This window comes from Chroicocephalus ridibundus, chromosome 3, assembly GCF_963924245.1.
Source record: "Chroicocephalus ridibundus chromosome 3, bChrRid1.1, whole genome shotgun sequence".
Taxonomy (NCBI): Eukaryota; Metazoa; Chordata; class Aves; order Charadriiformes; family Laridae; genus Chroicocephalus; species Chroicocephalus ridibundus.
The window spans coordinates 96,386,315-96,409,754 of NC_086286.1; the positions used below are offsets into that span (position 1 = coordinate 96,386,315).

General features: G+C 38.9%; 1 protein-coding gene across 4 annotated transcripts in view; it reads right to left on the minus strand.

Annotated features, from left to right (window-relative positions):
• The window catches only part of SMAP1 (small ArfGAP 1), a 100,186-nt gene that overhangs the window by 54,132 nt on the left and 22,614 nt on the right, over positions 1-23,440 (minus strand). For all 4 annotated transcript variants that reach the window (XM_063330234.1, XM_063330232.1, XM_063330231.1 and 1 more), the window contains exons 2-4: positions 18,639-18,772; positions 17,867-17,952; positions 14,040-14,115 (exon numbers count right to left, since the gene is read on the minus strand). In XM_063330234.1, the coding sequence (XP_063186304.1) occupies positions 14,040-14,115; positions 17,867-17,952; positions 18,639-18,772 (296 nt within the window). The remainder of the gene's footprint in view (positions 1-14,039; positions 14,116-17,866; positions 17,953-18,638; positions 18,773-23,440) is intronic.

Here is a 23,440-nt window from a genome sequence, read left to right on the forward strand (position 1 = left end):
TGAGCGGCTGGATAAACCCGAACATAAAACAGGCTTAAAAGAGAGGCTGGTGCAGTCCATTGTGGCGAGTGGCTAAGCAGTCAGAGTATCGAGAGCTGATCAGGGTACCAGAGAAGCCTGGAAAAATACTTGCCATTGGGGCAAACTGATGCTTAAGGGACAGCGGAGGTGTTAGCCCTGCTAGGGTTCCCAGCAGGCAGTGACCCGGCTGCCTCCTGCCCTCGGAGTGGTCCAGCACAGCCCACGCTGGCTGCGGAGGAGCCTGAGCGAGAAGCAGCACTTCCCAGCCAGAACCGAGTCCCTGCAGTGACAACTGCTCCGTTCCTCACCTGTGCTCACGTGTCCTGTTGTGTCATGTCCATATACCAACACTAACACCAAATAAAACTAAAAACTACAACAATACAACATACGGGTATTCTTTTATTATCTTGGGATTTTTCCAGTTAGAAAACTGAATTTTCACTAACACACAGGTCATTATTACAGATGCTAGTACCGTCAAAGCACAAAAGAAACCTAACACCTTAGTCATCAACTGCTTCCTTTTCAGGGGATTTCAAAATGCTCATTTCTGACCCAAAGTAATCTCATATTTTAGCAAATCAGTGAGGTTGTCAGATATTCTGAGTTGTCAATAAAGCCTCAGAGGTTTTGTTCCCCCTTGTACTGTTTTGAAAGGTTGTGGTATGTTCATATTTTCAAACTGCAGCACACTTTACAGATGTAACGTAGAGCAAAAACCTCAACAAATAACACTTATCATTGGCATAAGTCAGCCCTAAACAGCTTTGATGTTATTCTGATGAACTTCATTGCCAAAACCCGGGTTAGACTATTCAGAGTTAGCATTGATACCTTGTACGTCCTGTTTGCAGTGCAGACGTGCCATTAGCTGTGGGGGATATTAGTTATTGAACAGATGAAACACTGATAAGGAAGAGTGGTTGACAACAAGTTGTCTGCTGCTGTCTTGTATTTCCAGTAAATCTTTGTTTTTAAAACTACTGCAGTGATAAAGCAGCTCATAGAGCTGTTCCCGTCTGTAGTCAAAAGAGATTCATTAGCTTGCCAACAAATGGCAAATGAGAAAGCATCTGCTCAGTGACCTATTTCTACATTCGTGGGCAGCAGTGGGAGCACCGAGGTTGGACTAACCCCCAGATCAAACCACTCACCCATGACAGGTAAATGCATCCCACTCTCCCGGAGCAAGTGCTGCACTCAGTCCTGGTGAAACTGCCTTGAATTAGTTGAAAGCCACAAATGCACTTTAAATATTTATAGCAGAACCCTGATCATCACTCAGGATTGCCAGCCAAGGTTATAATAATAATAATTTTAAAACTGTTTTTTAGGAGACTGAGATCACTGAAAAGCAGCACTATGTAATCCCACGTCAAAGTAACATATGGGTTTTCTATTTGGTATTTATCAGCCTTTATTAATAATGACTTGTTTCTATAAGCTTGATCAGAAGCATCAGTAAGGGAAGATCTACTCCATGCTTGGGTCTGAGTACCTGAAAATACTGTTGCTTACAAGCAGACGTCCCCTCTTCAGTGGGGGGGGTGTGTGGAATCTGGTTTGCAAAAAAACCACTATTCCACAGCAATAATTGTCTTCTGTTATCACTTTTCTAATTTTCCAGTTTTAATCCAATTGCTATATTCCAGTGGAAACAAAGAGGAAAAAAGCTAAAGAATCAGTTTCTAGAAAAAGCAGCCAATACTGACACCACTTATGAAGTTTGTAGAGCAGACATATGTTAGCACTACGCTCTGGAAAGTTGTCAGCAAAGATGTCCTTGATTATTGGCACTTTAAAGTACCAGACAAAACTGCAAACTGACAACTAGCATCTGAACATTTCATTTTAGTTTTTAACATAAGAGTAGTTAGGTCTTTTGATTAAGAAACGAATTCAGAATTGCCTTAAAGAGGGAATGAAGGCAAGGAGCTGCTTCTTAAGTTTCCACATTTATACTCTTACATCCACAAAATTTCAATCGCATTTCAGACCAAAAGATTTGTAGTAATTTTATTTTTAGCAATTCTTGAATCCCTTTCCATTGTTTGTGTTTCGGGACCTCCTTTTACAAAGCTGATAAACTAAGAATAACCGTTTTGTATAATGAAACTCAATGCTGTTTTAAAGCATCATGTACGTTCAGTGCTGAGCAAGAAAATACATACAAATGCAATAGTACTCTAAGATTTAATTTTCACCTACGCTCTGAGACAGACTCTTTGGTTCACAGAAAAATTAATATTGGAAAAGAATGGATCTGCAAGTTTACAATACTACTCCAGTTCCCCACCACTCTTACATGGCAGTGTGCTAGTTGTCCATTTTGTCCATTAAAAACTTCTGTAGTATCTATTAAACTATTACTTAGTGGTGGCACTACCCAAATATACACTATGTTAACAGTTCACATAAAAACATGAATAGAAACAGTATTTGGCCCTGTGGCTCTGATGTAGTCTATGCACCAGACTACGATTTCCAGTGAAAAAATTAAGATTAAAGAAGCACTAAATGAAGCTATCAGAGAACATAACATACAAAACTTCCGAATGATTTTACTTTAGTTCAGTTTGTACTAACTTATTTCTGATGATAGGTAACAGTCATACAAACACTTAGGGTCATTAAGGTCAATGCACTAAAAACTTTCATCAACTTTTATTTGTAGTTTTTCCAAAATCCTGCTTGATGTAACGCATGTTGTTATTTAGCCTTTTATTGAAAAGGGGTCAAGATAAAGCTTTAGCAACCTGTATTAATCTTCCATTTAAATATGAAATGTAGGGTGCTATCACTCAGAAGATTCAAGAGATTAAAAAATAAGCGTGTTATCAAACCACATCAGTATATTCAGGAAATTGGCAGCTGAACCAAATACAAAGGTGCCCTCGAGTGGCCATTTTACATGCACGCAACATACAGGGAAGTAACCTAAACGAAGAGGATACTCTACACTCATTTTCCAGGTTTTAAGTTCAGCTACTACATATGTTTTTCTCATTTCAGCAGACTTCTGACTTTATTACTGTACATATGCAATGAATGTTGACAACACTAAAATTAGTATTTTATTTTAAAGCAGTAGCAATTACAGACTGCTATGAGATGCATACAAACACACAACCAGTTGCTTACCATTTTTTAAAGGGGTCTATTCTCCAAGATACTGAAAGGAGTATAAGAATACTAAAATACTATTAATAACACTAATCTATGAATTTCTGCAGAAGTTCTTCAGGCTAACTGGTAAGGCTTTTTTCTAAAGTTACTAAAATGTCTCCCTCATTCAGTGGTCTAAGCCCTGGACCCCACATAAAAAAGGTTGTGTCTCAAATTTCACAAAATGCAGCGATAGCTGACTTTTCAAAGAAGCCGGTCTGCTCTTCCATCAATATTCTGAACATGCTCATCACTCCTCCATCCTTTCAGAGTGCCCATATCTCCTTACTGGAACATGGGGAAACTTGTGGAAAAGCTAGCTGTAGTTCTGGACGCGTTCAGAGCTATGGACGTTCATAAAATTTACATCAAGCAGAGATGCAATTACTTGATGTTCTGGGAAATACAGATATATTTAATAGTATTAGGCCTGAGTGCAAAATATTTTTTCCAACTCTGACCAAGAACATCCACATTATTTATCTACCTATCTATCTATATGTACTGTTGCCCACATTTTTTTTTTAGATTATTCAGCTCCTCCTTTAGATAACCACCTCTTGAGATATTACGGAGAGTCACCATGGCTTAATTAAAGGCTGACACAGGATAAACACCACAGATGCTTTTAACCTCTTACTGGAGTGCTCTCCATTTCCCCTGTCAAACCTAACAGATGTTTTCTGTATTTGTTCCAGGGAAAACTGTCTTTAACGACAGCTTCCCAACACTTCAGAACAATACCCTTTTTTTCTCCTAGGTGGCTTGCCCTGCTGCGTATAGGATCATTTACATTTTCATGATCCACACTGAACTGGCAACACAGTCACTGCAGATTTCAGCTTTGGCCGAAGTTTCGTTTACGTGGACATAGTAACTTGTGGCTGGGTGGTCCAGCTGTGTGAACTACTCTGCAAATGAAAGTACTTACGGAAGCGGGGAAAACAAGACCCTGCATGTGGGAGCTACTAAAAATGCAGGCGGCATACTGAAAATCCAGACCCTGGCTTCTCTATCTCATTCATTTAACCATTGCTGGTAAAAGGCCAGCTCAAAAGTAGTCACTAGTGGTACTCTCAGGAGCTGACGCTGGGGCCAGCTATTTAACTTTTTCATTTATGCCCCACACAATGTGACAGCGTACATCATCAGTAAGTTTGCAGATGATACAAAATGAGGAGGAGTGGTTGATACACTAGATAGGTATGCTGTCATTCTGAGCACTGTTGACAGGATGGGTCAACATGAACCACATGAAGTTCAAAGGGATGCACCAAGTCCTGCACGTGGGGAAGAATAACCCCATTCAACCGGCTGGAAAGCAGATTTGCAGAAGAGGACCTGGAGGTCCTAGCAGACAAGTTGGACACGAGCTAGCAACGTAGCCAGTTCTGGGCTCACAAGTACAAGAGAGACATGGGCAGATGGGAGCAAGTCCAGTAAAGGAACACTAAGATGATTAAAGGATTACAGCACCTTTCAGATAAGGAGAGGCTTAATGAGTTGAGATTGTTTAGCCTGGAGGAGAGAAAGCTAATGGGCAGGAAAAGAAGGAAAAAGTCTATTAACATGTATAAATACCTGGTGGCAGGGAGCAAAGACTGAGGCAGACTGTTGCCTGTGGTATCCAGAAACAGGGCCAAGAGGCACTGAATGTAAATTGAAACACAGGAAATTCCATTGAAACATAAAAATAAACTTTTTTTTTTTTTCCTGTCTTTACTGTGGGGGTGGATGAATACTGGAACAGGTTACTCAGAGAGGTTGTAGAGTCTCCAGCCCTGGAGATATTCAAAACCCAACTGGACACAGCTCCAAGCAACCTGTTCTAGATGACCCCACTTTGAGCAGGGGGAATTGGATGATCTCCAAGAGTCCCTTCCAGCCCCAGCTATTCTGGATTCTATAATTCAACCCATTCTAACAGCATAATTTTGCTATGTAATTTATCCCACTTTCACTATCCCTGCCCTCCAGTCATAATTCTTGTACGGTATTTCAGTGCTTCCTATTGATGACTATCTTCATTAGCATATTTCAAAAATACTTCATATCACTTGATTCACAGATTATTCACAGACCATTAAGAAACCCACTACAATTCTTGCAATATTGGGAGAGATAACTGGTAACCTCTCTCCAAGCCAATGACTGAATGCTTCTCAATGCTAGCCACTATGAACTTAGTGTTCATGTATCCTATCATACCCCAATTTATCCATCTTAAGGTGCCCATGTGACATTTTAGTGCAGTAAATGTATTATGGATTTAATCTCCTTTAAGATAACTTTCTGGAAAATGTGCCATCACAATCTCTAAATTCACATCACATTTTATCCAGTTGCCTAAGTTTGTATTTCTTAAATTATACACAATGTCTTAGGAAACCATGGAAAATGTAGGCCCATTTTCTTTTCCTTCAGTGAACTTAAGAGTTATATGAAACTTTTGCTCCATACATAATTCACACCCTTTCTTAAATATAGAAACTTTGTTTACTATTCTCTAAACATTGTCAGGATGTGATAATATATTCACACTCCATGTAGTGGAATAGATTGTGCCACTTCACAATTTTTGAGACTGAAAGTATCGTGAATCCGCTTAAGCTGATGCACCATCCACGCTGAATAATTCAATTGCCATATGCATTCTGAGAAGTTGTGCTCTTTCTTCTCCTATGTACTTATTTTTATTAAAAGCTGCAGAGATTGTTTGTGATAATACCTACATAGCTAATTTTTATCCACATCCAACACAGTGACCTCATTGCTTCCCCTCGTTACTTGTATAGCGTAAGAGTCATTGTAGTAGATATAAAAATAAACAAAAGTTTAAGACAGATTGTCTTCTTACAGTTTTTATTTTATATCAAAGAGGACATGGTAGGTTTTTGAAAAATTTGGAAATTATGATTGCTTCAAAATTGATTTCCTCAACCTCTGTGCAACTTTAATACACTTTTAATTTAGCAGCAGGTAGATACAGTCAAATTAAATTATTTGGATTGGGTACCATAAACCCCTTTTCATTAGTGCAGTCCTGTGTCTCAAAGAATCACACCAGCAGCTGTTACTCAATAGTGTATTTTAGCAAGATTTTATTCTTTCTGGAACCTCAGTTCTAAAAATTACACATTTCCTCTTGGCTTTCTGGTGAACTGTATGATCATCTACTTCAAAGCTTACTTCCTCTAATCAGTAATTTTGGGAGATTCTTACTAATTCCCAAAAACCTGAAACAAGCAACGTTTGCTACTTCTCTTGGCCACTACATATAAGATCATGAGCCTCATTAACAGCCGTCCCTCCACCTTACCAGTTGCACAGCTTTGATTACAAGTATCTGGGACCCGACACAGGGGTCATCAGTCAAGATGAATACTCTGTTCAGAAATTACTTTCATAAAAACAAACATCCCAAAGTATTTGGAGATGCAGAGCGCCAGTCCCTGTCATACTTCTGTCTTATTTCCAGAGTGAACAAAGATGCTGAAAGATAAGCCAAGTCACCCTTTGCGCACTCCAACCTGTCAGGTATAGTCACAATGTTGAATTATTCTATTCGTAACCAAAAATCAAGCGGCATCTCTCATACAAGCACAGAAATCCAGTCAATGCATTTTTATCATCTCTGTTGAGACCTGTACCGAGCCAAGGGCTCTGACCTTTCATAATGCCTTCCTTCCAACAAAAGCAAATTCTACCCACTACCCTCAGAACTCATTCCAGGTGCTGGTGATAAACCTTTGAAGGATGGGCAGAAATGAGAAAGGAATATTATGTATGGAAGCAGCGTTGGCATCAGCTAAATTCTTTAACAATGATGAGAAAGATGAAATATGCAGATTTTCTCTCTTAAGCAATAGAATTTTTGTTCTTTAAAACTCATTACTAATTCTAATGGGAAGAGCTACCAGACCGGTAAGTTGTTACACACTCATATTCCTATAAAACTAGGAACTGCCTTTACATTAGTTGAGCAGATGATGCCTATATATTTCATAAGATGTAGGTATGGAGGGAAAGCAATACAGTCTTACTCTTCAGGTTTTTTTTATTACAGTCACTAATACGGGTAAGCCTAATCTCTGAGCAACTTCTTCCAAACTAGAAAGTGATCTCTCCAGCAACCTTCCATTTTCAGTTCTGGATGCAACTACTTTTTGTCTTAGGGTTGGTTAGATCATCAAGGGAAAGCAACATGGCCAAAAAGTGAACTTGTCAAAACGAGTGTGAATTAACACTTGAAATCTGCTCTCTTTTCACTAGAAAAAGCAGTCTGCCTATGAGCATCTGTTGTGATATTCTGAATAGATTCCTGAGAACACTCCTCACCCTGTATTCAAACCATGCTATGTATCATCCATTTTTAGTTTCATTCAAGTGTTTCAAAAGAATCAAAAGTTATACACCATGATGTTATTTTTTCAGCCTGTAACAGAATTTCTATTCATGAACTGCAAACATTCAATTTTCAATTCATTAAATATCTCTTACATCTGCTGGTGATATTAGAAAATCCACTGTAAACACTGTTTCCCCAGTACAGGTAACAAATTTCATGAGAACTGGGAAAAGAACTGTGCCCAAAAGCCAAAAAATAGCTAGACCTGCCATAGCCTACAAGAAAATACCACCACAGGAAATTAAGTAAAAAAAAAAAAAAAAATAAAATTCTCTCACATAAATGCATAGGCTGCAATAACCACAGGCTGCAGTTAGAAGTCTTACCAACCTAAGTTTCTCTTTTCTGCCTCAGCATGACCGCCTTCATATATGGTTTTCTTGGAAGTAGTAAAAAGTGGTATGAGGAATTAAAAGAATACCAAGTTACCCAGAAAATGACCAATATACCCAGAGAAAAAAAAATATACAGAAACGAAAGAGTAATTGCAACTGTGCTAAGGTCTGTCTAAAGGAACACAGGAGAAAAGCCTAAACAGGGAAAAAAGACAAGGGGGGAAAGAATTACTAAAAAGGGAGTCAGTTAAGGCAGACAGCTGCCTAGCCTGCACGGTGCTTCTCTGCTTGGGAGTTCCTTTTCTATACCTGGATTTAGAACTATGCAACTCTTCTCTACTGTAATAAGGAGTCTCTCTAAAATACTTTGTTCTCCTAAAAAAAAAATCACGATAGCTTTATATTTAATTCTCTTGGAATATGCCTTGTGTCTCCAACAAGGCTCGTATTCGCTCCACTCATATTTACTGCAACAAGTCTGAAAAAGGCCTTCAAGTCATTTACTTGAGCACACAAATTCAAATTCTTGGGGAAAGGTGTTTGTATAATTGTAAGCTGTGCTCTTCTAAGAGTGCTCCAGGAGACAGTAAACTAAAGAAGCATAAAGAGTTTAATGAGAGCCCAAAGCAAACAAAAGATTTAATAAGCAACAGTCTTCAGGACTAAGACTTCAGATGAGAAACTGCCTTGAATGCTCTACCCTTCAGTTCTAGGATTGTTGTATACAAAACAACCTTTATGATAAATACAAAAGGATTTGCCTATGCTTGGAAGTGATAATCGGGTGCAGGTCTGAAGTGGAATGATATTCCTGAACAGTTTCATGTCAGCATCCACCTGAAGGAGAGTTTTAACATGCAAAAATCACCTCACACCACCTGACCTATAGTAATTGTCCGTAGCTAATTACAGAAGCGATGCAAGCGCTCAATTACGTTGTACAAGCTTTCAGGGATAAAGGAAGTCAAACAGCACAACATATTGCACAGTAAATTGCTCATGTTGCCATACCTTAGATGCACCGCGTTTATAAACATGCCCTAATTGTTTTGCTACTATGCGAAGTTTGTTTTATTGGATTCTATGCTATACTTTGCATCATTCACAGCTTACCTATGCATAAAAATTGATAAGGAGGTTTGACAGAAAATTAATTCTATGAGGACAGTATTATGCTGAGGATATTTAAAGTAAGTTGACTTGCTAACAGCTACCGCTGCTCCTAAGTTGATTATTCAAAAAAAAAGTTCCTAGCCTTAACAATACCAAGTCACGTATGTTATTCGCAGAACAAATACATGTATTCCCAAGTAACATCTTGTCAGCTTCAAGTGTTTTTACTTGTATTAGTCCTCTTTTTAAGTTTAAGCACGCATAAAAAAACCATGAAGTCCTGAATGTTTCAAAATTACATCATACCAAAGCAAAATAGGAAGGCAGCTGGCCAGATCAAGTAACTATTTACTGATAACGCACTTATAACAGCTGAGTAATTATACCACTCATTTAGACCTGAGCAGTGAGACAGAACCAGCATTTCACATTTTCCCAATAATGATGCATCAGAAAACTCCGAGATCCACACATTTTAATGGATTTTAAATATTTTTTTTTTAAAGTCGGGCTGCTTTCAGTTAGCATTAGATTTTCTAATGTATATTTGATTTCTACTTAAATGCATTATTCTATTTAAAATGTAACTAGCCAATAAAACTGCAGATGCTTCTTTTGCCTATAGCTTTATCCTGCATTGCTTTTCAGTGAACCATGAAATAAATAGTTTAATTCTTCATATTTGCCTATTTTTAGTCTGCACGTTTGATGGCAGTACTGGTCTCTGCACTAGCTAATTTTGTTATTATAGTGTACATTTCTAACACCCAAATTTAGTAACACAGCAGCCTTGTCAGAAAACAAAACATGTCATATAATCAACAATTATAAATAAAAATTTTGTTACCAAAGAAAAGATACATGAATCCTGAGCATCACTGAACCTTGACATAGAGATATATATGCTCCTGGGCTCCAACAGACAGAATACATTAACACAGATATTGTACTGTCAGACAGGCTTGAAAAGCTTGTGAGATCTTGTCAAAATTAAGCTAAGAGAAATATTATACTGCATGTTTAAGAGAATCTATTCAAAACAACTTTCATATGACAGGAAGCTTTTGCCACAAGCAACTTGTAACAGTGTACCAAATCCAGGATAGCTCCTTAAATTTTTAAATACTACCTCAGTGAAATTACCCAGTTAAGGAAAGTGACCCTTAGGGCACAGCATTCCTGTTCCTGCAGTTCTGTGTTACCTGCTCATACCCAGAAGGGACTCACTAAACCGCTCTCTATTATAATCCAAAAGTCATGGGTGTCTGGTGAAGTCCCCACTGACTGGAAAAGGGGAAACATAATCCTCGTTTTCAAAAAAGGGAAAGAAGGAGGAACCAGGGAACTATAGGCCAGTCTCACCTCCGTGCCTGGTAAGATTATGGAGCAGTTCCTCCTGGAGGCACTGCTGAGGGAGAAGAACAATGAAGAGGTGATTGGGTGCAATCAACACAGCTTCACCAAGGGCAAATCGTGCTTGACAAACCTGGTGGCCTTCTATGAGAAGGTCACAACATCAACAGACAAGGGGAGAGCAACTGACGTCATTTACCTGGACCTGAGCAAAGCCTTTGACACTGTACCACATGACATCCTGGTCTCCAGGCTGATAAAATATGGGTTTGATGGACTGACAATTCAGTGGATAAAGAACTGGCTTGACGGATGCACCCAAAGAGTGGCTGTCAATGGGTCCATGTCCAAGTGGAGGCCAGTGACGAGTGGCGTCCCTCAAGGATCAATACTGGGACTGGTCTTGTTTAACATCTTCGTCAGCAACATGGACAGTGGCATAGAGTGCACCCTCAGCAAGTTTGCCGACAACACCAAGCTGTGTGGGGCAGCTGACACGCTGGAGCGAAGGGATGCCATCCAGAGGGACCCTGACGGGCTGGAGAGGTGGGCCCATGCCAACCTCATGAAGTTCAACAAGACCAAGTGCAAGGTCCTCCATCTGGGTCAGGGCAATCCCAAGCACCGACATAGGCTGGGCAGTGACTGGCTTGAGAGCAGCCCTGAAGAAAAGGACTTGGGGGTGTTGGTGGACAAGAGGCTCAACATGAGCTGTCAGTGTGCACTAGCAGCCCAGAAAACCAATCGTATCCTGGGCTGCATCAGGAGAAGGGTGGCCAGCAGGTCGAGAGAGGTGATTCTCCCCCTCTGGCTCCACTCTCGTGAGACCCCACCTGGAGTACTGCGTCCAATTCTGGAGCCCCTACTACAAGAAAGATATGGACGTGCTGGAATGTGTCCAGAGAAGGGCCAAGAGGATGATCAGAGGGCTGGAGCACCTCTCCTATGAGGACAGACTGAGAGAGTTGGGGTTGTTCAGTCTGAAGAAAAGGCTCCAAGGAGACCTTATAGTGGCCTACCAGTATCTTAAGGGGGCCTACAAGAAAGCTGGTGAGGGACTTTTTAGGATGTCATGTAATGGTAGGACTAGAGGGAATGGATTAAAACTAGAGATGGGACGATTCAGACTGGACATTAGGAAGAAGTTCTTCACCATGAGAGTGGTGAGACACTGGAACAGGTTACCCAGAGTGGTGGTGGAAGCCCCGTCCCTGGAAGTTTTTAAGGCCAAGCTGGATGGGGCTCTGAGCAACCTGATCTAGTGGGAGATGTCCCTACCCATGGCAGGGGGGTTGGAACTAGATGATCTTTAAGGTCCCTTCCAACCCTAACGATTCTATGATTTTACCAAATGACAACATGCATACGCATCTCCAACTTAAACTGGTCCTAATCCAGGCAGAAGGCATTGCTATTTCAAAGGTGACAGCAAAAAGTGAGTCTGCTAAAAGCTCATGTCACCCCAACAATGCTGATTTTGATTAAAAATAGGACACTGGGTGCTCTCTGCAAATGCAAACAGGATAAAGAAATTTTCCAGAAGAAAAGAACTTGCCATGACATAGCAGACACCTCACCTGAACAGTTCACAAGACTGTTATTACTCATGAAAGCATTGTGGCTAGTGAGTGCTTTGATGCTACCAAAGCACTTCACAGAGGGCTGCAAACTACAAGTAGGAATCCCCCCCTGCCGCCACAGCCACCCCTTGGTTCCCAGGGAATCTCAGCCACATCTCCTGACAGGCTGGGAAGAGGAAGGTGTTTCGGATGTCATTAGGACTGCATAAAGAAAGCTTTAGAAACTGTCACCACTCCCTTCACAGTGGCACTGAAAGTGTATCCCCACAGAACTCTCTTCCTCACCCCATTCTTCTCAAACTCCCCACAGTCCTCCATGTGTTGGATGTGTAGGGTAACTTCCCCTCTTCCCTGCCAACAGTATCCAGGAGTAGAAAAGCAGCGTATCAGACATGCAGAACAGAGGCCCAGCTTCACCTTTTCTTCCTCTTTCCTGCCAGTCCCAGGCCCACTGGCAAGATGACCATGACAAACGCACACGAGCTGGGCTGGGACCAGAGCCAAGGAGGACAACGCAACACAAGCAGCAGACTGGGACTACAGGCTTTACACCAGTTCAGTCAATTTAGTATCGTGTACTTTACGATTTTGCTGAAACTATGATTTCAGATTGCCTACCTCAAACCTGATTTTTGATGTCCTTGAAGAAAAGCAGGTGAACGTAAATGTGCATGACTTGTCTATTGCTAAAATATTTCATAATCAGATTTTGTTCCTATCTCAGAGACATCGTGCCATATACATTAGTTAGTGAGAGAAAAGCCCAGGTAGGAGGAAATAAAATGGTGTTCCCTACTCAGCAGAAACATGTATCTCCATAGCTTTTCTGGATTCTATCCTTACTGCTATGACATGCAAAGCTATTCACATTAGTCCGCAATTTGATAAGCAAAATCCAATTACTCCTTCAAACATATTAAGGCAGCAGTGGACTATTACATTAGGCACCTGGGTTCCCTGTTTAGGAAGATCTTGGGAGTCTTTTGAACTTTTTAAAGAAATATAATTTTAAACAATTCTTCCTATTTTCTACTTTGGAATCAAAGTAAAGAAGGGTAACTGACAGCGTAATTCAAACCACAATTTGTATTTTACCTCTTAAGTGAATCAATTTTCTCCCTACTTCAACAATGCTTAACAAAATACACTGCTCTAGTTTCCAGGTTTGTTTTTTTTATCCTTCTAAAAATGAAACTATCATTCAAAGATCAATTTTTTCAGATAGCAACAGCAGCATAAACTCACACGCTTTATATGCACCCTTGCACTCGTTTCCCTGTCAAAGTTCACTGCCTCATCAGATAAAGTAGTAAGTTATGTGTTAAGCCATATTTAAATAACGTAGGCATAGAGGAGCGAATGTTTAAGCATACATATGCCTCTAGAAATAAATACATATATATAACTAGACTGTATACCCCAGAAATAGCCATAAACCAAAAATTTTAACAAGGCTGTGAACTTCATTAAAGGCTGACTTCTCAAAACTCTTTTGCCCAAAAAGCACTCACCAACTTACTGTAGTGAACACACAGCTAGATGATTAAACAGCTGGTTTGCCATACTGCCCGTGTTTGACTTAACAGCGCTCCTTGCTGCAAACAACAGCCTAGAATTCAGCAGAGCAATCAGACCTGCAGAAGAGGAGCCCAAAACACGCTCGGATTTCTCACCAAGGTATTACAGAGAATGGGCAAAGACCAAGTCACCAGAAACAGTAATCCTACCCTATGCCTGTAACGTGGAAAAACACACTCAGAAAGGACTCAAAGTATGCTGGTGAAGAACTACCCATCACTGAAAAATATAATGTAAAAAGTCAGAAGCAAGCTATTTGTTGGATCATAACGCTTTGCTGTGATAAATGTAATAGACAACGTATGTTGGACTTACAGAACCTAGGAATAGCTTTCAATAGATACAAAAGAAAGCATTTAGCTCGGTATCAAAAAGTTTTTGACCATGAAAGACATTTTAATAAATGTACTGTTTTCTACATTTCTCTTATGTAGCTTTCAAAAAAGAAAAGTGACAGAAGTCTTGGTGAAACTGTTTACTTACATTGAAGGCATTAGCTGCATTTTTATCATAATACTTCTTCTTTTCGTACTTATCCCTGATGAAAAATTCCACAGCTCTGGAAACAGCTAGTTTAAGGAAAATACGCATTCAGATAAATAGCAACATTAATCTAATGCTCCTTCTCATAGTTTTAAAACAACAGAACAAACTGCTCTACATAGAACGATTGCTGTTACAGTGTGCAAAAACAGCTCCTTTTTACTACAGAGAATTAATCAGTTTAATCTCTTAATGAAACAATGTGAGAAAGATATGCTAGAAGCAACTCAGTGTTCCAGAGTTAGGATATTTTTGCTTGATATTTGTAAGCTACAGGGCTATAATACTGCAAATACTTGAACAAAGGTACTCATATACAGAAAATAATTAAAGTATAGCTTACCATCATAAATTAGGAAAAAATACTTTCTCTTCAGATAAAAGGTGAAATGTATGTACCTGTTTGCACAAATTGTATCATGCGTCAAAAGCTGATCATAAACAGTTCTCTGAGATACGTAAGTCCTCCATAAGAGTCTCCTATTACAACAAATATCTCTGTGGAAGGGAAAGAAAACTAGAATACTAGTGATAAAAAGATATGGAAGCAAAGGTGAAAATAGCAGCAAGCATATTGATGTAGAATACCAGAACTGACAACTCACTAGCTCAAACACAAAAAGGACAACTAGTTGTTTTCCTCAATTATTCTCTCAGCAGCTCTCTGAAGCAGCTCATCCAAAGCAGTGTTAATACTTTAACTTTAGTAAAGCTGATTCTCTGGTATCTGTAGAATAAACTTTAAGTAATTTGTTCAGCAATGTGATCATCCATTCAAAACCGAAATCGCAACTGTGTAAGCTCAGGTTCATTGCATCTTAAACTTCCACAGCAATTTTTCCTCAATTGATGGAAAGATAACTTAGCTCCATATACTATCTCTTAAGATTAACACTGAGCTCAGATCACTCAGTTCCTTCATTCCGTGTTATCAAGTTATATCATCAACAATTGCATTGATTTTCAAATTGTATGCAAGTGTCACTGCTCCATAAAAGTTGAAAAAAAAAAAAAAGTTCTTTTCTACCTATTTCAAAATATTTCTACATTCTAAAGGGCATCTTAAGCACTTTGAATGTAAGACTACCTTAGTACTAATATTGCATTATTCCTTACACATCATCTTGCCAAAAAAGCAATGTATATTATCAAATTACAGGTGAATGAAAGTTGTGTAATACGCAACTCCCACAACTTTTCAAATTTAGCTAAGACTAAACAGGATTCCCTCAGAAAGTTTACTTTCAACTTGCAGTATAAATTACTGCATTATATGATCTCAGTGGAGGGAGGAGACAGAGAAAGGGAATTTTTTTTTTTCCCCCATGCTTTTGGGCTATAACTGGATAACTGTATTAAATTATAACTAATTTAGAAGTAAACAGAAAAGATTAAAAACTTGACTGTTATAAAATACCTTAGAACAACCTATTCTTTCTTCAAATAAAAAGTCTTAGTAATTTGCCAAAATTAACCTTTTCAGATGGCACATTCATTTTGTCAAGTGTTCTAAGTTTTGTTTGGTCAAGCTTTGGTGTTAGGTATTTTAGTTCTTTTGCACAAATATTTCCCTATTTTCAGTAGTTTCCCAGAATGCACACTTGATATTTCAGACAATTAGAAAGTTTTAATTCAAAAATTATTAACAGAGAATCATAAGTATTTAAATTTCATATGGTTTAATTTTTCAGGATGCTATTACACTGGGATATTAAGTTGTGTATTTTGAAAAACACCCATTCATTCATACCCCATATCTCTCTAAAAATGAGACTTTTGGTCTAATCTGACAAGAAGAGTTTAGAGTAAAGCATTATTGCTTCTCCTGCAATAGTACCAGTGAATTCCAGTTAGCTGCAGTAAGAACAAAATATACATCTTAAAGATTAACTTTTAAGTAAGTTTTAGTCAAAGTATTTGAGTCTTATGGCTGAGATAAAGTTCTAGAATATTACAGCTGGAATACTACAGTGCTATCTGGTTCCAGTTATTTTTTTCTTACATGTATGTATATTTAATTTATAATGAGGAGTCTAATCCTTCACAAAAAATTGCCTTCTGTACCTAACATATCAAGCATAGTATCTAATAAGCAGAAGAATAAAAATCACTTTTGGATATAGATGGAGAATATTCAGATCCAGTTACAACTAAGTCTGTTTATCAGCCTCCCCAGCCTGTATCATTATCGGGCTAAGAGAGTTGGAGAAGGATTCGGCTCACTTAACAGTAGGTGTTTAGGATCTCATTATAGTTAGAGTTCCAGTTAGAGACAGATCTCTATAGTTAGAGATCAGGCGAAGCAAATCCTATCTGTGGAGTAACATCACTAAATCAGGAGCTAATACAGATCTAAAGTAATGCCATTATACATTATCCTAAAGATTCAGTACATTTGAAAAGGTATTTTTTGCAGAAAGCTATTTATTGGCAGTAGACAATTTTCTTCCAATTCTCCCCTTCCAGGTACATGGTGATAACCACACACCAACACAAGTGGTGGCTGCCAGATAGGTTTGCTTTGTTTAGATATTCCCATGCTAGTCATCTGTGCTCACAGACTTCACAGAACACATACACTTTAACTCCAAAAAGTTAAAGAATACTTAATCTACAGGAAGAAATCCACACTTCACTTGAGTAAGATCCAATGGCTTATTTGACTTTACCATTCAGCTTGTTATTTCCTGTTCAAATGCTTCTCACTCCAGCTGGCAGTTACTCAAGATAAAGACAGAATATTCAAGAGCTCTCTAGTATCACTTTAACTTCCTACATATAGGGAATTTATGAAGTCACTTCTTCTGAAAGCAAAAATAAATGGGGCTTGCCAAATCTCATTACAAAGTACATTTGCTATAACTGAAGTAATTTAAACCTTTCCTGAACTGTTCCCAACTTGCACAATCATTTTTTATTCAACACTATCAATGAAATAAATAAGGTGAGTTGCCAAACGTAGCAGTTCCTTGAAACAGTCATAACATCTAAATTGTATTAAAAGCCATCTGGTCTAGTGGGAGGTGTCCCTGCCCAGGGCAGGGGGGTTGGAACGGGATGATCTTCAAGGTCCCTTCCAACCTAAACCATTCTATGATCCCTCTGAATGTGTGTTCAAGGGACTCATTCAGAAGATATTATTGAGGTGATCTCATAGGGAATGTTTATGTTAGCAAAACTTCAAAATAAAGTCCTTGCTCTGGAGCTGCAATAAGGGGACAAAGGCTTGTACATCCCTTTGGGGTTGCTCCTTCAGACACTTATGTTTTGGCTTCACCTGAATAAAAACATCTGACGGTCCAGCTCCCTCCTCCTCACGGAGTAGTCTAATTTGGAAGTACCCCTGTCGTCCTCCTTGGAGGCTGAGCCAAAGCCAACTAAAATCAGTTGGTCTTCCCAGGAACTGCAGCCGGGATTGGATCAGTCCCCATGATCTGGAGTCGTTTGCTGGCACAGGTTTAGCTTGGCTGGACACGGAGGTGCAGACATACTTCTACAGGTCCATGGCCTTATTGTTCGGCTGTCTGGAACTTAAATCAGGAGAAGTTAGCACCTTGGGAATTAGGATTTGGGGCTTACTGCCCAGGGAAGCGGTTGAATCACCATCCCTGGAGGTATTTAAAAGACGGGTAGACGTAGTGCTTACAGATGTGGTTTAGTGATGGTTTTTGTCAATATTAGGTTGATGGTTGGACTTGATGATCTGAAAGGTCCTTTCCAACCTAGGCAATTCTATGATTCTATGAAAGCCAAACCAAAAAGGATACTGATCTGTTTGAGGTCTTCGGAAGTTCTCTGGTAGATTAGCTTCATAGAGTAGTCTTGCTTTAGTATTTCCCATTTCCTGCATGCACTATGGACAAGTGGAAGGAAACAGTTAGTTCACGTCCATCAATACTTTAAATCCCGAAACAGCCAGAATGCTATCAGCTTGCCTAAATGACACCACAGGTTTTTAACTTGGAGACCTCTCTGCTGCCGTATGTCTTGGGAGATGCTCCCGTGGCACAGGAGCGCTGCCTGCCAAGACTTGCTGGACAATAGCTAACAACACATATACTGTTTACAGTGTAAACTAAGTCATCCAGTGAAAGATAGGCTTTCATGTCTCAGGATGGCTCTTCAGACCATGAGGAACAGGAGTAAGAAAATTTGTCTGGCAGCAGAAAGAGGCTTCAGACTGGGGCATACACAGAAGACTCAGTACTTCGTACACCAAAAGAATGTAATCAAGAATCAGACAGATGTGTGAATGCTACCTTACTGTCCCCCACTGAAAGGGGGGGGGAAAGGAAAAGGCTTACAACACATTTTCTGCAGATAGAACAAAGCATCAGCTTTCAGAGCTTTTCAAAGATACCTAAACCAATTTCTGAAATGAGTTTTCAGAACTTAAACTCATTACAGTAGAAATACAATGAAAGTAGCTCTTAGAGTGTTATAAAACGTTTAAGTTGGGGCATCATGATAAACTCAAATCCTTTCAAAAGGATTCCTGGCATTCCCTCCAAACTGAAAACATATTTTAAAATATTTTACCTGTATTTGCTCGGGTGTCCATTGGTCCAAGTTGACAGACTTGACCCTTGATATATGAACACCAAGATTTCGATGTATTCCAGCACATCTGATGCAAATAAAAACACCGGTGTTCCAAGAGGCCCATCTTGGACCTAAGGGTAATGGGCAAACACACCAGTTATTTTCAAAAATCCATTTACCATAAAGAATTTCTTTGGCATAATTCTATACTGACAACAGGAATAAACAAGTCCGAATAAAGGCTCAGAGCTGTTTCTTTAGGATATCTAGAACTTCTAACAATATCCATTGTTAGCAATTTTATTTATGGCTTTCTACTTCTGAGTAATGTCACATAACATTTGAGTTAGCCAGATTAAACTAAGAAGCCATATGTTGTATCCACAGCGTTGTCCCCTCCCTTCAAAAAAACCCAAAAAAACCCCAACAAACGAACAAAAAAACAAGAAAAAAAAAAAAAACAACCCACACTTTAGAAAGTTGGCTTACTAGTAACAAGATTTTGCTTACATCTTGAATAATCCTTATGGCTATGCATCAGATGCAAGCATCAGCAGAAATCAGCAGAAGTTACCCCTTTTTCTCCAATCAAAAAGCTTCCTAAGACATGCATCTGTACCTAACTTGAAATTAAAAGCAGGGCAATCTTATATTAATGCAACAAATCCAATAGTAGCACGCAAGCTCTTAGGAAATTATTATAAAGAGATTTGCAAAACCAACTGATGAAAATATCCATGACTAAGAATGGCGGAAAACTGAAAACATTCAGTATCCTTGATTCCTAAACTACAGTATGAGTCGCCATTCACAGCCCAATGAATTTTCTCACAGAATCAGGTTGATTTATGAACCTTACTATTGTTTCTCAGCTGTGTTGGCATGCTGAGACAGACCTAAATCATGCTGGCTTGAACTCCCCCAGTGACACTTGGGATGCTTGACTTGACACGGTCTCAAATTAAACACTCATACCATTTTATGTACACCACCACTGCTAAAGGCACTGCTTTAAAGTCCATCAAGTTCTGAGCTCTAAGGAGTTGAGAGATAAAAAAAAAAAAAAATCAACCATCAAAAGCAAGAAGGCACACTGAAGAGTTGGAAAACATTTTGAGCAAATATTTTCCACCTTTGTATGACAGATGGACACCCAGACCACTCATGCAACTGCAGCAGTTTGCATTTCAATATTAATATATTGTACGAACACTTCCCTGGGGCCTAGAAAAGAATTTTATGCCTCCCTCTCCTGATATTTAGCTTAGGACTGTGTTGGGTTGACCCGAGTCGAACACCCACAGAGCTGCTTGCTCGCTCTCCTCTCCTGCGGGACAGGAAGAAAACAGAAGGGAGGTGAGAAGACTGGTACACCGAGATAACAAGTTTTATTAAGTGAAGCAAAAACTGCACAGAGGCCAAAAAAAAAAAAAAAAAGAAAAAAAAGAAGTTGGATGTCTTCACTACTTCCCATCATCAGGCAGGTGTCCAGCCAATTCCTGGGAAGCCAGACTCTGGCACACACAACACTGGCTTTGGAAGACAACACCATAACAAAGAATGACCCTTCTTTCCCCTCCCTTCCTTAAGCATTTATTGCTGAGCCCAACATCATAGGGTATGGAATGGTCAATTAGAGTCAGCGTCTGTCCCGGCTGTGTCTCCTCCCAATTTTCTTGCCCACGCATCCACCCCCAGCCCACTCATCTGCAGGGGAGCAGAACAGAAAGAAGAAAAGCCCTGATAGTGAGCAAGCACTATTCAGCGATAGCCAAAACAGGGAAGCAGGAGAAATCCTTTCAGTTAGACTCCATTCTTTTGAATTGGTATTTGAAAATCTCAAGACGCATTCACAGCTCCCCAAATTTGTTGCAAGAAGCCTTCCTCTTGCTAGTAGAAATACTAGGCTATATTTTGGGTAGCCACCTCGCTTGTAATTTGTCTTGTTCAAGACCTCAAAAAGTCAGACCACTTGATGTCTACTGCTTGACCTTTAAGACCAAAATGATTATGATGATTGGTGGTTTTCAAAATAAGTGCTACCATCATAAAATTAGATTTCAGGGGCCAAGAGATCTAACAGTTACAATACATCATTTCCCACATGGTACTTCTACATTAAAACTACTACTTGTCAGGTAAGAATGAACAACCACACTGTTTGCAATGCCTGTCTGAAATAGTTCAACAACCAGAAGCCTGCTGACCTGCCTTTTTGTTTCCCCTATAAAATACTACATACACAAAATACTCACCCTGTCCTTACTGTGTAGATCTATACTACAGGAAGATCCCACTTACAATTCATACTACTTTAAGTTTTAGTGCTCCAGGATAGAGTTTTGCAGGTCATTTGCCTCAACATATTAATCAAGTTTCAACTAAATTAGTACACCTGAAGAAACATAATAAAAAAAGCTTTTTGGCCAATTGATTGTAAATGAAGTACCTCAGCTGATGCAATTGCTGAACGTAGCTATGATGGTTTAGAAACCAAAAAGGTAGAGTAGCCCAACAGCTTCTCCAATTTTTCCCTCAAACTAAAACCCAGGGATGTGCCTTCTAAAGAGGGAAGAGAGTTTTGTCCAGGTTACAACACGGACAGGAGGTGTTTATCTGTAGTATCTATAAACTATCCGTACTTTTATCCTATACAGTGTTTACAAAGCCACTATAAACTTTTTACCACAACAGAGTTTGTGTAACTGCACATGGCATGAGTTTCCTATTCTTCAGGTATAATATCCCAGATAGGCAAGTTCTACATTAGTGAGACAAGATCAGGATGAGGGATGGACACGATCTTAAATGGAAGGAGAGATCATTAACTTTGTAGTTTAATATTTTAACTTAAAATGTTGTTAACAAAAAGAAAGATCATTACACAACTTGTAAATTAGATGGTTTTCTCCTGGAAAAGAAGAGTTTTGTATTTTCCCAGAAGATGAGATTTCATTAATTTGTACTTATTTCTGAAATAACTTAGGGAAATCAAATATATTTAAGCAATAAAGTAACAAATTAAAAGAGTGGAATAACAGACAAACTTGAGGCCAGACAAAAATATTCACGTGTACTCTCTGAATTTATTTGAGACTAGTGACAATATGCAATACTAAATGCTTCAAATGAAAAATGTTTTAATTAATACAAATCAATTACAACCAGTTAAGTAGCATGCAAAAGAAATTACAAAATAACGTTTTCTGCGTGGGCATCAAACCAGCTGTGCTTGACTTAGCCAAAAAGTCAACTAAAGCTTAGCCTGCACACCTTCCTGTGCAAGAAGTGTTTAACAGTAATTTGGACTAATTCAGTAAACAATTTACAGTTATCCCAATTCTGTATGAAGTCAGGATCCTTACTTCTGTACATAGGAAATATTTTGCACCTAATAGAAATATTTACAGGTTTCTTCACATTGGCTCCTTACAGATATAGTTGTTTTTCTTCAGCAAAATTTACAAAAGTAACCTAGTTTATCTACTGTATATATTTTGCTAGCCAATTAAGAAAAAAGAAGACTGGATATTAAGAATCCTGATGACTGCTACTTTATGCTATTTAAAACACCTTTACATGTCAGTAGTAATGCTACCTTACCTATCAAGAACTGTATTATACAGTGCAACTCCGATCAGACAATATTAACATTAAATACAGTTTGACATAAATTTTAACACAATTGTAATTCTATTATTTTGAAAGCCATTTTGAATACAAGCTTTTTACTAGAGGAACTAGGCTGCACTTCAGCAGCTTGCTGCACCACTATCCACGCACCACTCCGATATAAAAATACACCTCAAATAGTTTCTTCAGTCATTTGAGATATGGATCGTTTTCAGCCTCTTTCAACTTTTGCGAAAGTTAATTTAAGGAAAGTGCCACAGGACTTGTGCTGTCCTGAAAATGACCAACGTTTATACTAGCCTATATACTGCTATACTATGAAGTCCCTGAAATGAAGCCTGGATGAACCAAGGAAAAAAATTAATCAATCCTAAAACAGATTGCTGCTTCCAAGATGAGAATTTAATTTATTTTCTTTCTTCAATCTAAACTTTTCTTTCTTTTCTATATTTGTAAACTGCTTAAACTTAAATTTCCTTTTCCTTTTTCAGTTATGAATAAGTAGTTAGCTATGAAGGTGTGTGCTACTTTCCAGAGAAATTATCATGACAAATATTTTGAATGCATTAGCTCATTCCTGTGAACACCTGACAACCTTCTTTAGGATGGTCTGACATCAACAATTTAAGTAACCCTCAAAATAGCTAATCCTGAATAAAAACCCACACGGTTTATTGTGCATATTTAGTCTTACTGGCAACTGTAATTCAGTTACCTTCATAAAAATCAGTCATTAAGTTTTGATTTAAAATTTAAATACAGCACAAGTGCAAACTTCCTGTAAGAACTAAAGGGAAAGATGGATTTGAGCTGCCATACAGCTTCACACAAATTAATTTGGAGTCTTGGCTATTACACGTCAAATGGAGAATACCAAGTGACACTTCACACTGTACTGGGCCTGGCTGGGATGGAGTTAACTTTTTTCATACAAGCCCTTATGGAGCTGTGCTGTGGATTTGTGGCTAAAACACTATTGATAAGACTAATGCTTTGGCTACGGCTGGACAGTGTTTGTACAGAGTCAAGGCTTTCTATCCCACACCCACCCAGTAGGCAGGGGGTGGGCAAGAGGCCTGGAGGGGACACAGTCAGGGACAGCTGACCACAACTGACCAACGGGACATCCCAAACCGTATGACATCGTGCTCAGCAACAAAAGCTGG